Source organism: Drosophila santomea, chromosome X (assembly GCF_016746245.2).
Source record: "Drosophila santomea strain STO CAGO 1482 chromosome X, Prin_Dsan_1.1, whole genome shotgun sequence".
Lineage (NCBI taxonomy): Eukaryota > Metazoa > Arthropoda > Insecta > Diptera > Drosophilidae > Drosophila > Drosophila santomea.
Genome location: NC_053021.2, coordinates 10,857,642 through 10,870,594, shown reverse-complemented (window position 1 = coordinate 10,870,594; position 12,953 = coordinate 10,857,642). Strand labels below are relative to the sequence as shown.

The 12,953-nt window shown below is 40.2% G+C and overlaps 3 protein-coding genes across 3 annotated transcripts; all 3 read right to left on the bottom strand.

Annotated features, from left to right (window-relative positions):
- Positions 1 to 4,240: 4,240 nt before the first annotated feature.
- LOC120456555 lies at positions 4,241 to 6,193 on the bottom strand. The gene is made up of 2 exons (XM_039643434.1): positions 5,457 to 6,193; positions 4,241 to 5,330 (listed from the first exon to the last, which is right to left on the bottom strand). The coding sequence occupies exons 1-2, from the start codon at positions 6,191 to 6,193 to the stop codon at positions 4,241 to 4,243; spliced, it is 1,827 nt and encodes a 608-aa protein (XP_039499368.1).
- A 2,991-nt stretch (positions 6,194 to 9,184) lies between these two features.
- Positions 9,185 to 9,972, bottom strand: LOC120455957 (protein sisterless A). The gene has a single exon (XM_039642499.2). The coding sequence runs from the start codon at positions 9,885 to 9,887 to the stop codon at positions 9,318 to 9,320; it is 570 nt and encodes a 189-aa protein (XP_039498433.1). The 5' UTR covers positions 9,888 to 9,972; the 3' UTR covers positions 9,185 to 9,317.
- Positions 9,973 to 11,828: 1,856 nt separating this feature from the next.
- Positions 11,829 to 12,911, bottom strand: LOC120457124 (protein BUD31 homolog). The gene is made up of 2 exons (XM_039644341.2): positions 12,699 to 12,911; positions 11,829 to 12,627 (listed from the first exon to the last, which is right to left on the bottom strand). Exons 1-2 carry the CDS (start codon positions 12,790 to 12,792, stop codon positions 12,287 to 12,289), a joined length of 435 nt encoding a protein of 144 aa, XP_039500275.1. The 5' UTR covers positions 12,793 to 12,911; the 3' UTR covers positions 11,829 to 12,286.
- Positions 12,912 to 12,953: the final 42 nt, after the last annotated feature.

The window sequence follows — 12,953 nt, the reverse complement described above, 5'->3', positions numbered from 1 at the left end:
AATATGAAAAATTGCAATCAATTCACATTTGCAGTTGACAAGGCTGTGACAACGCCAACATTAAATGGAAAATTGAAAACTACGAAATTTGCCAATAGAAATGCACACATACTCAGAACGCAGAGAGAGCGCTGCTGAAAAAGTTCAGAGAGTGCTGTGAGTTTTCCGAGCTTTTCCATGGTTTTCCATTCATACATGCTGCAGTCGATCGCCAGCTGCTTGTGTTGTTGTCTGTGGGTTTTTCTACGGAACTTTAATAACGATAGTATTCCCGAAACTTTATTATTTTATCTTTTATTATTTTAAAACAGTGTGTTGCTACAAAAATACTACAAAATATGAAAGACATTTATATAATAGGTATAAATGAAAATTTTATGCGAGTCAATAAATTAATCTTATATGATAATTCCATTTACTTGATTTAACTTCCGCAATACCATATGGTATGTTAAATCGCATTTCATATAGTCTATAGTGTTTGAAATGTTTATAGCATTGAATGTGTGATCTCCATGCCGAATCTCATTTCCCAATATAATTTCAACGCAGATAATTGCAGCATTAATTATTATGATTGGCAATTAAGTTTAACGCCGGTGGGCGTGACCACGCCTCCACTTATGCGAGGTGTCAAAATGCCTTCGCATTCAACCAGCAGGCCACATTGAATAATTTCCTTAAACACACTAGTGGCTGTTGATATTTAAAAATGGCAACGAAATGCGAAGAAAAAAAAAATTGGGGAAAAACAAATCAAATAAACAAGGACAGGCAAATTTTCGAATCGAAATCTCTGACGCCACAGAAGCAAGTTAAGCCAATAACACAAAAACATGATCGACTCAATATAAACTAATTGAAAAACTGTGCTCTCCTGGCGGCGTCACTGTAATTGGGATACCCTGCAAACTAGGAGTGGCTTAGGCTAGCTTCAAATAGCTAAAAAACAATTAAATTGTATGACTAGATACGTTTTCATTACAGCCATAAAAATAAACTCTTAAATTTATCATATACTAAATGTTTTTTTAATTGAATCAAAAAATTGTCAATTAAGTAACTTCCAAAATGGTTTGATATCGTTTAGGGTATCAAATACTCGGTCACATCACTGGAATCCCTTTAAAATGCATGCGAAATAAATTGCCATAATTTTTCACTATCGGGCGCAATAAAATCGTACGTTTTGTATAAAAACACGAAACAAATAAAGTATGAAAAACCGAACTGGAAAATAGACAGAAAGCCAGCGGCAAGAAAAGCTACTCACCGCAAAAAAAAAACAATAACAAAAAAATGTGGGTAAATGCGTTGAAATTTATGACTCTTTAAGGTTTACAATATATGTACTTGTTATATTATTTACACACAAAATGCAAATCACAAAGGAAAAACCATAGAAAATGAAATACACTTTATGCCTGCTATGCAGTATTTGTTTATGTGCCAGTTTTGAGTGCTTTGTTGCTGTTTTTCTTGTTCGTGTTGTAAGATACAAAAGACAAAATAGTTTACTGCAAAGCAAGCTATATTAATTACTTTAAGATTTATCACTCGGCCGGCGAATCAGAAATTCATGAGTTATAGCACGGATTTTCCTGATTTTCAGCGACTTATCAGAGTTTTTTTTTTTGGAACCGAACGCGGCAGCGGACAAAAACAAAATGCAGGGCAGCGAGAGAGAAAAGCAAGAAACATATTAGGAAGAAGCGGCAGCGAATCCAAAAAAGCAACCAAAGATAAACAAAAGTTATGAGTTGGAAATAAACCAAAAATTTTGGATCTTACTCAATGAGCGCGCGTGCCTTGGCTTTTAATCTGTTTTTTTTTTTAATTTTTTTTAAAATAGTTTTCATTGCGTTTCTGTATGGAACCCGTTTTTTGTTCAACTTTTTTTTTCAAATGTGTTGGTTATTTTTAGCTGGAATTTGAATAATTTTTTCAGCAACAGCAACGCTACTCCAGTTTTTGTGGGTGGCCGCTCTCTGGAATTCCATCTTCACTCGATTTCTTCAAGCTGCATTACTCGTGAAAATAAAGCAAACAAATATGCGCAAAGTTGTACAGTCAATCTGCAAAGTCGGAATTTTTAAATAAAAAAGATAAATTTAGGAAAAATGTTTATGTTTCGCCGAGCACAATTTTCATAAAATTTTTAGCAGCTGAGAAACTAACCAAAAACCATTGACAACAGCATGTTCATCAAAAGGAATGAAGACTGTTGGCAAAGAGTGGCCCGCAAGTGCAAAGAAAAAATCAGTGGAATTTGGTTTTTGGCTTTGTTTTTGGTAATAAAAATTGATGGGCTCTGGTTTTTGCGCTTTTGGTCATAAATATTGCTGCTTTGTGTTGAAAAACATTTATGGAAATGTATAAAACATCTGGACACTAAGCTAAAAGCCAATCAAAGCCATTAATTAACCATAAATGACCACTAAGCGAAACTACGGAGCGGCAAAAACTACGTGCTTTTCAATTTCCCATTAACGAGATCATCAAATTCGACTTTTCTCCAGTGGAAAAGTGCCGATGCTCTCAGCATTGCTGATATTTAAATCCGGAAAAGGTCGCTCTCGCAATTCATTTGCATGCTCGTCACGTGTTTTTGCCAATGTCCTGCTTAGTTTCTTCCCTCTCCTTCTGCTTCGCTCTACCCGTCTCTCTCTCTCCCTCTCTCCCCCTCTCTCTCTCTCTCTCTGTCTCTAGAATTGGGACCCAACAAATTATTGAGTTTACAAAGGTGATGAGAAATCAGCTTAACTCCTAGAAATTGTCGTTTTTCTCAGAATTGCAAAATTTTCGCATATATCACGCATACGACATGTGCGCCGCACTAGATTGTTATTTGATAGCAATTATTTGACCTCCGAGCATCATATGGAAGAATTTGTCAACTTTCCACTTTGAATTTTCCACCTGAATTTTCACATTAAGAAAAAAACTAGCAGAATTAGATATATATTTAACAGACTTGCATTACTCATCAAAAAGGTAACATTCTTGTGAGTACTTATTACACTTTAATGTTGCATTGCTCAAAACACCAGAGGCACACTCGCCGCATCCTGCAGCTGGGGAGTCCTTGTCCTTGCTGGTCAGGATTGTTGTAAACGTTGTTGTAAACGTTGTTGTTGAACGCTGCTGTTCCTGTCACGATAAGATGACTTGAGCTCGCGCATATTTCATGTGACTGCCGCTTTCGCCGAATTCGACCATCTCCGTGCGGATTTGAATATTTAAATAAACTGCTCACTGGTGTGTTGTTGTGTTGATGTGTTGTTGTACTGTTGAAATTGTTGTTGTCACTCGCATTGCGGCTGTTTAATTGTCATTTCGTGTGCAGCAACCGAAATGCCAAATAAACACAAGTTTACGCAGGCGACCGATTGACGTGCAAGAGTGTGTGTGAGTGAGATGAGCACAGTGGTTGATATGGGGTACCAATTATATTCAGTCCATAAAAAAAAAATATATATATATATGTGTACTTAGGGTACTTTTCTTATAAGTAATTAAAGTTGGTTGAAAACCATTTAAAGCTACCAGAACTAAAAATGGAAATGATCCTCAAAGTTCAAATATTTACATTACCAATCTGTACTCTTTTATGCTTAATGCCTAAAATATTTTTGTTGTTTTGCTTTTATAAACAGACAGAGTCTACAACCTATATTTATGATTTAAAATAAAAGTTTTTAATAAATTTATGGTATTAAAATCGCGTAACGCCAATCGCGACCGTCGCTTTGCATTGCAAATGACAACCTTGAACCGCCAATTGCATTTTGGAGGCTGCCAATTCGATTTGAACCGTGACTGGTTTCGGCCAGAATTGCAATCGCCGCTGGAGCGTATCATTGTTAACTTGGCCAAATTATATCAGCGATGTGTTGGCCGTTTTGGCCCTTTTTGTGCTGCATGTGTGCTGAAATTGCTGCCTCAATTTCGCCGCTGGCCTATCGAAAATGAAATTTGCAAACGGTGCAAGTGAAAATGAAATGTTAGCTGAATTTTCCATTTGCCAAATCGAAAGAATAAATAGCAACAAAAAAATGCGTGAAATTGTTGATTTTATTGTCGTTTGATTGGACTTTTGAGAACCTATAGTTAGCACTTTGAAAACCATTTAATATGAATTTAAATTGATTTTTTAATAAAACCTTAGGTTTTTATAAACTTTATTAGAATTTATGCTTAAAGAGTATTTAAAGAAGTTAAAAGCTATCAAACTAGTTATCTATAACTCTTTCTTTTGCAATTTTCGCCTGAAATGTTCGCCGAGAAAGCCGAGAAAAGCCAACAAATTACCGCCAATGACCACGTAAAAGGCCAACTGCAGATCCCCAATAGTTAGGACCCTCACAAGCTCAGTTTCGGCATCCGCTTGAAGGATGCTCAATCTCATTTTAGTATCCACCATGGACTTCTCGTCCTGAATCCATTTGACAATCAGTCCAGCATTCAGGAATCTCAACAGCAGCGCATTTATAGCATCTTCCCATGGCGAATCCCTCGGCATCACATACGAGATGGTATAATACTTGGGGCACTCTGGAACCACCCAAATCTGATGGAGCAGCGTGAATCGCGACGATTCCAATATCAAGGAGGTATATCTGGAGACGCCAGCCTTGTTTCTAAATTTGGCCACCTCATCGATGACATCCGCACGTAAATTTCGATTCCATGTGAGTTTATTATTAAGACTGGCGAATAATGGTGATGTTTCGCTGAAGAACAGATCATCCGCCATGGAAGAGTATTTGTAGACCACCCTCAAGCCACTTTCATCAAACTCCTGCATGGTATTTATATCCCTATAGTACAGCGGATGTATGTACACCGTGGCCAAACTCGACTCGAAAATGGCGCCAAATATCACGCTCACCAAACAAAGGGTTCCAATGAACATCCTTTCGGCATAACTCGCTGGCAAGTGACTCAGATTAAGTCGCACCCAAACCACCCATGTATCGACCATAATTCCCAATGCCTGTCCCAAAAGATGCTGATTGCCCAGACTGACTATTTTCAGTTTTAGATTAATCAATCTCAATGTTAGCCAAATCAGAGCACAAGCAAATGCGGTCAGCACGAATCCCAGCCAAATGTCATAGCCAACTGCAAATATGGGCAATATCGATTGCGGTATACGACTGGCTTTCGGCACATATATGCACAACTCATCATCGTAAACGGCCACTGTGAAGTCCATGTACTGCTGCACCAGGTAATCCTTGACAAAGAATCCCGTGAGGCAGATGTCCAGGCCATCGTTGATGATCGATCCTATGGCGCCATTGTAGCTCCCATTCGCATAGCGTTCACTGTACAGAAGTAAATTATTGCATATAATATAAATATAATATATATGCATATATATATGCATATAATATATTAAAACAGTTAAACTGATGCGACTCCTTGAAATGTGTTTGTGCTGAGAGAATTACCCAAAATAGTTCTTTTCCGGCTGCTGCAGTAGCATGGTGAAATTCAATCGCTCCCTGAGCATTTCGGCCACCTGGAAGTCCACGCCAGTGACGCTCGTCAGCAAACCGGACTTTGCATCGAATTCCGGGCGAGTGTAGACGGACTTAAACATCTGAATCCGCAGTGGATAGCCAGCCATGTCGCGGAAGAGCAGTTTATCCAGGGTCTCCGAGCCGAAATATCGCACCAATCGTCCAAAGGCGGAATCGCGTCGCTTAAAGGGATCATAGATCCAAATGCCGTCTCTGGTTAGGAAAAAGCGATTGTAGATTTTGTGCTGCATCCACAACTTTCGACAGCTGCCCTCCAAACGGAGTTGTTCTTCGAGTGAAAGGTCCTTGTCTTGATCCGCCAGGATGTAAAAGAAAGTACTGGCTTTCTGAATCGGTGCAGCCGCTCCGCGATTGGTCAAAAGTAGATCTAAACTCATCACCATCACTAGATTTTTCCCACCAAAAGGAACGTCCATCCAATAGCGATTTTCCTGGTAAGTGACAATGCTCAGCGGCATTTCCACACGATGCAGAAACCACCGCACATAGGGATTCTCCACGTCGTGATGGTCAAAACCCGCGCGCAACCAAAGTTCCAGCTGGTGCAAATCCCGAGTGGGTTCCACCAGCAGTCCATCCAGCTGGGTCAAGTTCAGTTCTTTGTCCAGCATGAGGAGCAGCAAAAGCGATCCAAGCACCGCCATTCGTTCGGCGTTTGTTAGCACAAATGACTGGAGAAGTTGGCCAGTATCCTTTCCAATCCCATCCACCACCTAAATCGGCCAATTCCTGTTTTGACACCTGCGATTTTGTTTGTTTGCCCGCGCACAATTAGAGACTCGTTATGTCAGGTGTCTGGGGTCGTCCAGCTCCTAAGCAAACATTATTATTATACCCTGCCATTGGGGGCGGTTGGCAACCAGGGCGTCCCTTTCTTGGAGTCACCATTTAGATCCTAAATCTAGATCACAAGTCCCTTAACAACAGCAGTGCAAATATTTACAACATGATTTAGGAGCTTAACGTTAGAACTTAACTGGAGAAATAATTTAATCTATGATTTAACAACTCGATTCATTATAGCTAAATTTGTAGGTGACTGAGAGCAGTCTTCGTTATTGCAGGATATCGGGACACCATTGTATCCTCTATTCCCATTGTTGTGCCTTTTCATTCATGGCCAAATCAAGTAGACTCACCTGAACACGGAAATCAAAATAGAAGCCGAGGGGAAACTCGACGACGATTTTTCCCACAGCGTGATTTTCCGCTGGTCAAGCTAAGCGAAGCGACAGCTATACAGTGGTAATTTATTGCATTGAAAGTAGCATATTTAAACAAATTTTTCTTTTATAATATAAAAAGAAAAGAGAGACAGAAAAGAGCTTAAACTAACGAACTATTTCACTAGCTAAACGGATGTTTATATTTTTTATTAACGTTACTCACCGGATGATTTCATTGTATGGCCCACTGTTTTGCTTTTTTCAGCTTCCACTAAAAAGTTTCGTGTTGAACTCGCCGTTTCCTTGTTCAGGACCCCATCGGCCGTATACACAACATATATATTGATATTCATGCAGTGCCACTTGTATATGGACACCGAGTGCCCAAGTGCCCAAGTGCCCGATGTCCGATAACCGCTGGCTGTTGGCTGTTGGCTGTTGGCTGTTGGCTGTTGGCTGTTAGATGGTAGAGCAACAAAAAGCATCAATAAACTTCGTCTTGGGTAGTTTTCAAAATGAAAAATAAATTGCAAAATTGAAAAAGCAATTCATCGCATTAGGAACGTGCAGTGAATGGAGGAGGTGGATGTTGTGGTACCAACGCGCCCCGAAGCGTCGGCGATGCCCATTGACAATGCCCCGTCTTTTTATCGTCTTTGTGCCAGGTGCGTCCGCCAGACAATGGACGCGGTGCCAGGACACGGTCCGACCCGCCAGGACCTCTGCAGTGCTGTATCTCGGGGATACCTTGAAAATGTTGGGGAAAGTCCAGATATTAGGTACTATTTATAGAAGGTACTGTTTCATCAATCAGCTGGAAAGTAGGCAACAATATTTTTACTGTGACTTCATGATTAAGATACTTTCCTATAATATATGAAATATGTCAAAATGCCGATCTGATTTGAAGCGCCATCTACTGGTACTGGTTATACCGTCAGCTGCAGTTACCCATTTTCCCCATATCATTTGGATGGCCTTCATCACTCCCGGTTTCCTTTTCATTTCTGAAACTCTTCGACCGCGCACTGCATTCAACACAAACGAGCTGAGCTTTTATGGCCGAGCGATAAAATCAAATTGAAGTTCTTTTCCGGCACTTCACAGGAGGGAGTGAAAGAGAGAGTGATGAACGGGAAGAAAGAGATGGCTAAAGTGGGTGCAACGTTTTACCCATTTAGTATTATGACAATCAGTGGTGGAAACTACATGAATTACTGTGAGTCAATATTGCAAATTGTGTTTAAACTTTTGAGTTTTTTAAAACAGAAAAAATCATTTTTTGCATGGTGATATAATATGATTTTTGAGTTCTTGAATTCCGATTGATATACACCTAATTGCAGCTCCTTTGGAATTATAGCATCTTCCTTAGGTACCAAAAAGAATGCTGTACCCCAGTTAGGTACAAAAAGTAGCTTTCCCCGCACTGATGACGTTGAATCGCTGAATTGTGTGCAGTTGAGTGAGCGAGTAAGAGTGAGATGTGCGTAGGTAAGAAGCAGCAGCAGAAAGTTGGAAAATTCTAGGGGGAGGGGGATTGGAAAATCCGAGGAAAACTGCAGTGAGGAGGCGATGAAATCATTTGTAACCTGGCACGTGAAAATGAAATTTTTGAGCGAGCATCAGCTTGAAATTCGATTGGCCATTGTGGCGAAATGCGTTTTATACTCACGTTTTTACATTGCTATTATTTGCTTCCTGCATTCATTCTTAATGTTGTACTATTAAAAAAAATATGGCTCAATAGTAGTGACGACTAACAGACACCTTAGTAGCTTAATAAGATTCAGGAAATAAAGAATAACAGTTTATAACTTTTTATGGTATAATAACAATACGAAATGTAACCTAAAAAAAAAAAGATAGATATTCTTATCATTACGCAGACATTAAGATATCATACAAATTAATAACTTTTGCTGTAATATATGCAGAATCGATTTATTTAAATTGTATATATAATTTCAGTGGCTTTGGCGAATATTTGGTGAAGCTTCCAAGTGATGGGGCAGCTCGCAGTTCTTAAATGAAATAACCAGCCAGAAAGTGGGGTGCTATTTGTAGTAGTAGCCCCACTAAATTTCGCCACAATCTCTTACAGAAACCTGCTCTTAAGGCCATTACTTCCATTGCATTTGCTGCATTTGGCAACGTAAATTGTTCGCAAGCCAAAAAAGAAAGTGAAATAACGTGAAACGGGGCAAGCGAAGTGCAATCATGTCGGATCAAATGAACTGAACTTAACCAACTCGAAATGGGTGCATTGCATTGGCCCAATTTCGATGGGATTACCTTCGGCCAGGCGATGGAATCCTCCGGACTGCCGATGCGTTAAATGCAGAATAAATGTTTCCAAAGTGGCCTTCAAGTAGGGGAAATTCTTGTAAAGTAAAATGAACAAATATTCCGCCGTATATCCTATGTTGATACAAATAAGAAAGCGATCGTTTTCAATATGTTGCTTAATTTTATTTAAAAATTTAATAATATGCTTAGATAAATACTAGATATAGTCAACAAGAAAAAAAATGGTATGGCTAATGCTGGACTAGTCAGGGATCCGTTCCTACGACACATAACTACACTAAATGATATGATATCACTGCTCCATTTCCAGGCCAAAGGTGGCACGCATGCGCTCTAGGGTGGCGGCGGGGAATCCCCGCTCGAGTAGCTGCCGCTCCGCCTGCGCTATCACATCCCGCATCGTGTCCAACATGACGGCGCTCTTCTTCAGCTGTCCGCTAACGAATTTGTGCCGGAAGCGCAGCTTGGCCTTCTTGATCTTGTTGTTGTAGCGGGACTTGCGGCAGGACTCGGCCCTCTGGCGCTGGGCATCCTTCACCTCCGATCCAGAGCAGGAACCTGATCCGGAACCCGATCCCCGTTCCATGGCGATCTCCGTTTTCAGCGGCGGCGGTGCGCGGCGCTCCACAACAATGGGATTCTCCAGAAGCATCTGGTCCACATAGCGTTGCTCCTCGTCGGCGTAGTGCATCTTGAGATGATGCAGCTGCTGGGACACCAGCTCCTCGATCTGCTCCGGCTTCGATGATGATGTTGACGATACTGCTGATAGAGCGGGTGAGCTGCTCCCGTGATACGGGGCGTATACGTGACCCATGGCCGCATAGCTCAGGGTAGGCAAGTATAGATGACTCCGTTCCATGGCGAATTTTCGATGTGACGTGTGACGTGGTCTGCTCTCGTCAAAGTTTCGGATGCTAATGCTGTCATAGAGATCATGTCAGCTCAGTTTTATACCATTTCTGCAGGTAGTTTGCCATTGGTGGGTTATTCTAGGGTGCTACCTTCATGAATGGCGGTCAGTGGGTTTTATGATCTTGTTTTCGTCGATCTTGCTGCATTGCTACCGCCTACCTGCATCCCCATTGGCCGACGGATGGCAAATATGTAAACAAAGGGATTAGGATTTAAATTACCTGGTAATTGGTGAATTTTAAAAACAAAGATCAGGTGTGAAGCAATATGTAGGTTTATACTGGGGTTCCCTATATGTAAATATTCCGGAGTATATAAAAGATATTCTAAGCCACCAGATAAGTTGAATGTATTTCATTTCTACCGATAAAGGTCAATAAATCCACAATAATCCCAAGGTCAAGCTGGACTATTACTATATTTACTACCCGCTTATCGTCATCCGTTGGCCGATTGCCCTTATCTAGCCTAAATGTGTCAACAAATTTTGAGCATTGTGGAAAATCAACCTGCTTGGACAAATACGAGTATATATGTAACTATGCCAACTGGGGGATCAGCCGGCGTTATGAGATAAGAGGCCAAATCGATTGTCATTCTACCTGTGAAAGTTGCTATCTGTCCACTCCGGATTAGTGGTTCCATCTGGAAGTGGGTTTCCCAAAACAGGTAGCAATTTTAAGGGGCTACTTTCGATATGGTGGCAAACAAGTTGCGGCTTGCTGCCGTGGGATTAACCCACCAAACCGACCGCATTTAGTCTATTAATTAATTTAACAGCCCTTTAATTTATGAGGGGTTCAGCGACCTGCTTAGCAGACCTTAAAGGGTTAAACCAGAAATCCCTTTGGCTAAGAATAAAATGTAATAGAGTTTTGCAAAGAATTCAATTTACTTTGAATATAAATGTCTAAGGGCGCAGAGTACCAAATCGATTCCATAAATTTGTACTAGATGTAAATGATGTGATGTGTGTGTTGTACAACTAATCAACTCAAAAGTAGGTTAGTAAAATGTTATAACCCAATCTAAGTAAACCCAAGTACCCAATCTAGTTTCCACTAACCCCGTTTTATGTATTTCAATTTACAACCCCGCACATTGCCACTCGAATTACATAAATGGCATAAATAACTCCGCTGGGTAATTGGCAAAACAATTGAGTATTTTTAGCGACCGAAAGCAGTTTTAATTCGAAATCTCCCTTTCAGCCAGTTGGGGGTCAAGCTGTCAGCGGCAGGCGGACAATAATTTTTTTCATTTTTCGCATTTTCCATTCAGCATTGTCCATTTGCCATGTGAACAATAAAATCGACAACGCTGCGTTTGGTTGGCAAATGAGAAAATATGCAGACAAGTATAATTAAAAAACCATTTATAATCATTTTCGACCAAATCCCAATTGGCCACCCAAACCAAACCAAACCCCCCCAGGAACACTTGAAGCCTGACAGTTTCCAGCTCGAAGAGAGTGAAATGATATAGAATGAGTTGGGAATGTCTATGCCCGGAATACCCTAGCTTAATTCAGCGACTTGAAAAAATATGTACTATTATTTCTAAATACTTAAATATCCAAGTAACTGCCTTTAGTTGCTTTAAGGCTGCCCTTTTCGTACAATTAAAGGGCATTATACACTCCTCAGCGAGGGTATTGCAAATCGAGGCAACATAAATACTCGCACATGAAGGAGACTTCGCCACATCCCCCAAAACGACATTGAGTTTGAATTATGTCAGCGCAGCAATAAATTGTCCGAGGCATTAAATTAAAATATATGTATAGTGGATATCCTTTAAAGGAACGCTGGGAAGAAAAAACATTAGGAAAAAAACATATTGTAAACCAGTAAACAGATTTAGGTTAATTTTTAAAACAGCTAATAACTTTAAGAGTAGAAATTGTAAGTACATTTTATTAAGCCGAAACACCCACATATGTATGTATGAAATTTAATTTACTAAATGCTTTGAGTCTGCACTTTAAACATTTTTATAAATTACAATGTTTGTTTATTCGAATATATTGCAAGTTGTCTTTCATATTATTTATTTTTTCTATAAATTGTAATAAAAAATGACGCTTTTCTACTAGTGCTGATTTTTCTATAATTTCTACATTTTCTTACACAATCGGAAAATATTTTAATACGACGTCTTGTCGTTTACATAATCGGTTTATTGCAGCGTCTTTGCAAATGTTTAGCATGCCTTTAAATATATTTGTGGCTTGTATTTAAATGTATTTACATACTATGGAGAAACCCAGGTGGAATCTAGAATGGTACCTACTGACCTACGTTATATGAGGATGATTTCTTTCAAATCGAGTAGTGCACATGGAAATTAACCGGAACAGCCGCGACATCCACAGTGGACACATTCAACGATTCGACCCTCCTCCAGTTTGGATTTGGGCACCCGGCAGATGCAGTTCGTGCCGAAATTGGTGTCCCTCGTTTGAATGCAGCGCAGACAGCAAAGGTTCTCGTAGCCGGACTTCTTCCACTTGGCAATTAGATTGCCATCGGCGATCTTCTCCTTCAGACAGTAGTCGTATAATTCCCGGCTAATTGCTTTTCGGCGATAGAATAAATCGTAGATGTAGCGCGTCTTCTGGTGGTGGATCTTGAAAATGGGCCATAGGGATTCCGTAATGCGTTTGCCCTCATGTGGTTCCGTTTCGGCTGTTTGAGAAGGGATATTGTATACAATTATAAGATTGTTTTCATTTTCAGAGACGCCACGCTTGTTATACCCTCCCGCATTTTTTGCTCCAGCTCCTCGAGGGTTGGTTCGATTAGCTCCCAACCATCTGGCGGTGGTTTGCGACTTCGGCGCACCTTGGGCATCTTTAATATTCAATTTATTAACTTCCAATTTCTTATATTTATCTTGAAAATGCTTAGTTTCACTTAAAATAGATGGGCATTATTTCGCAAACAGCTGGCTACTAGCGATGACACTTTACACAAGAGCTGGCCAGAGTCGCACACTGTTATCGAGCACTCAC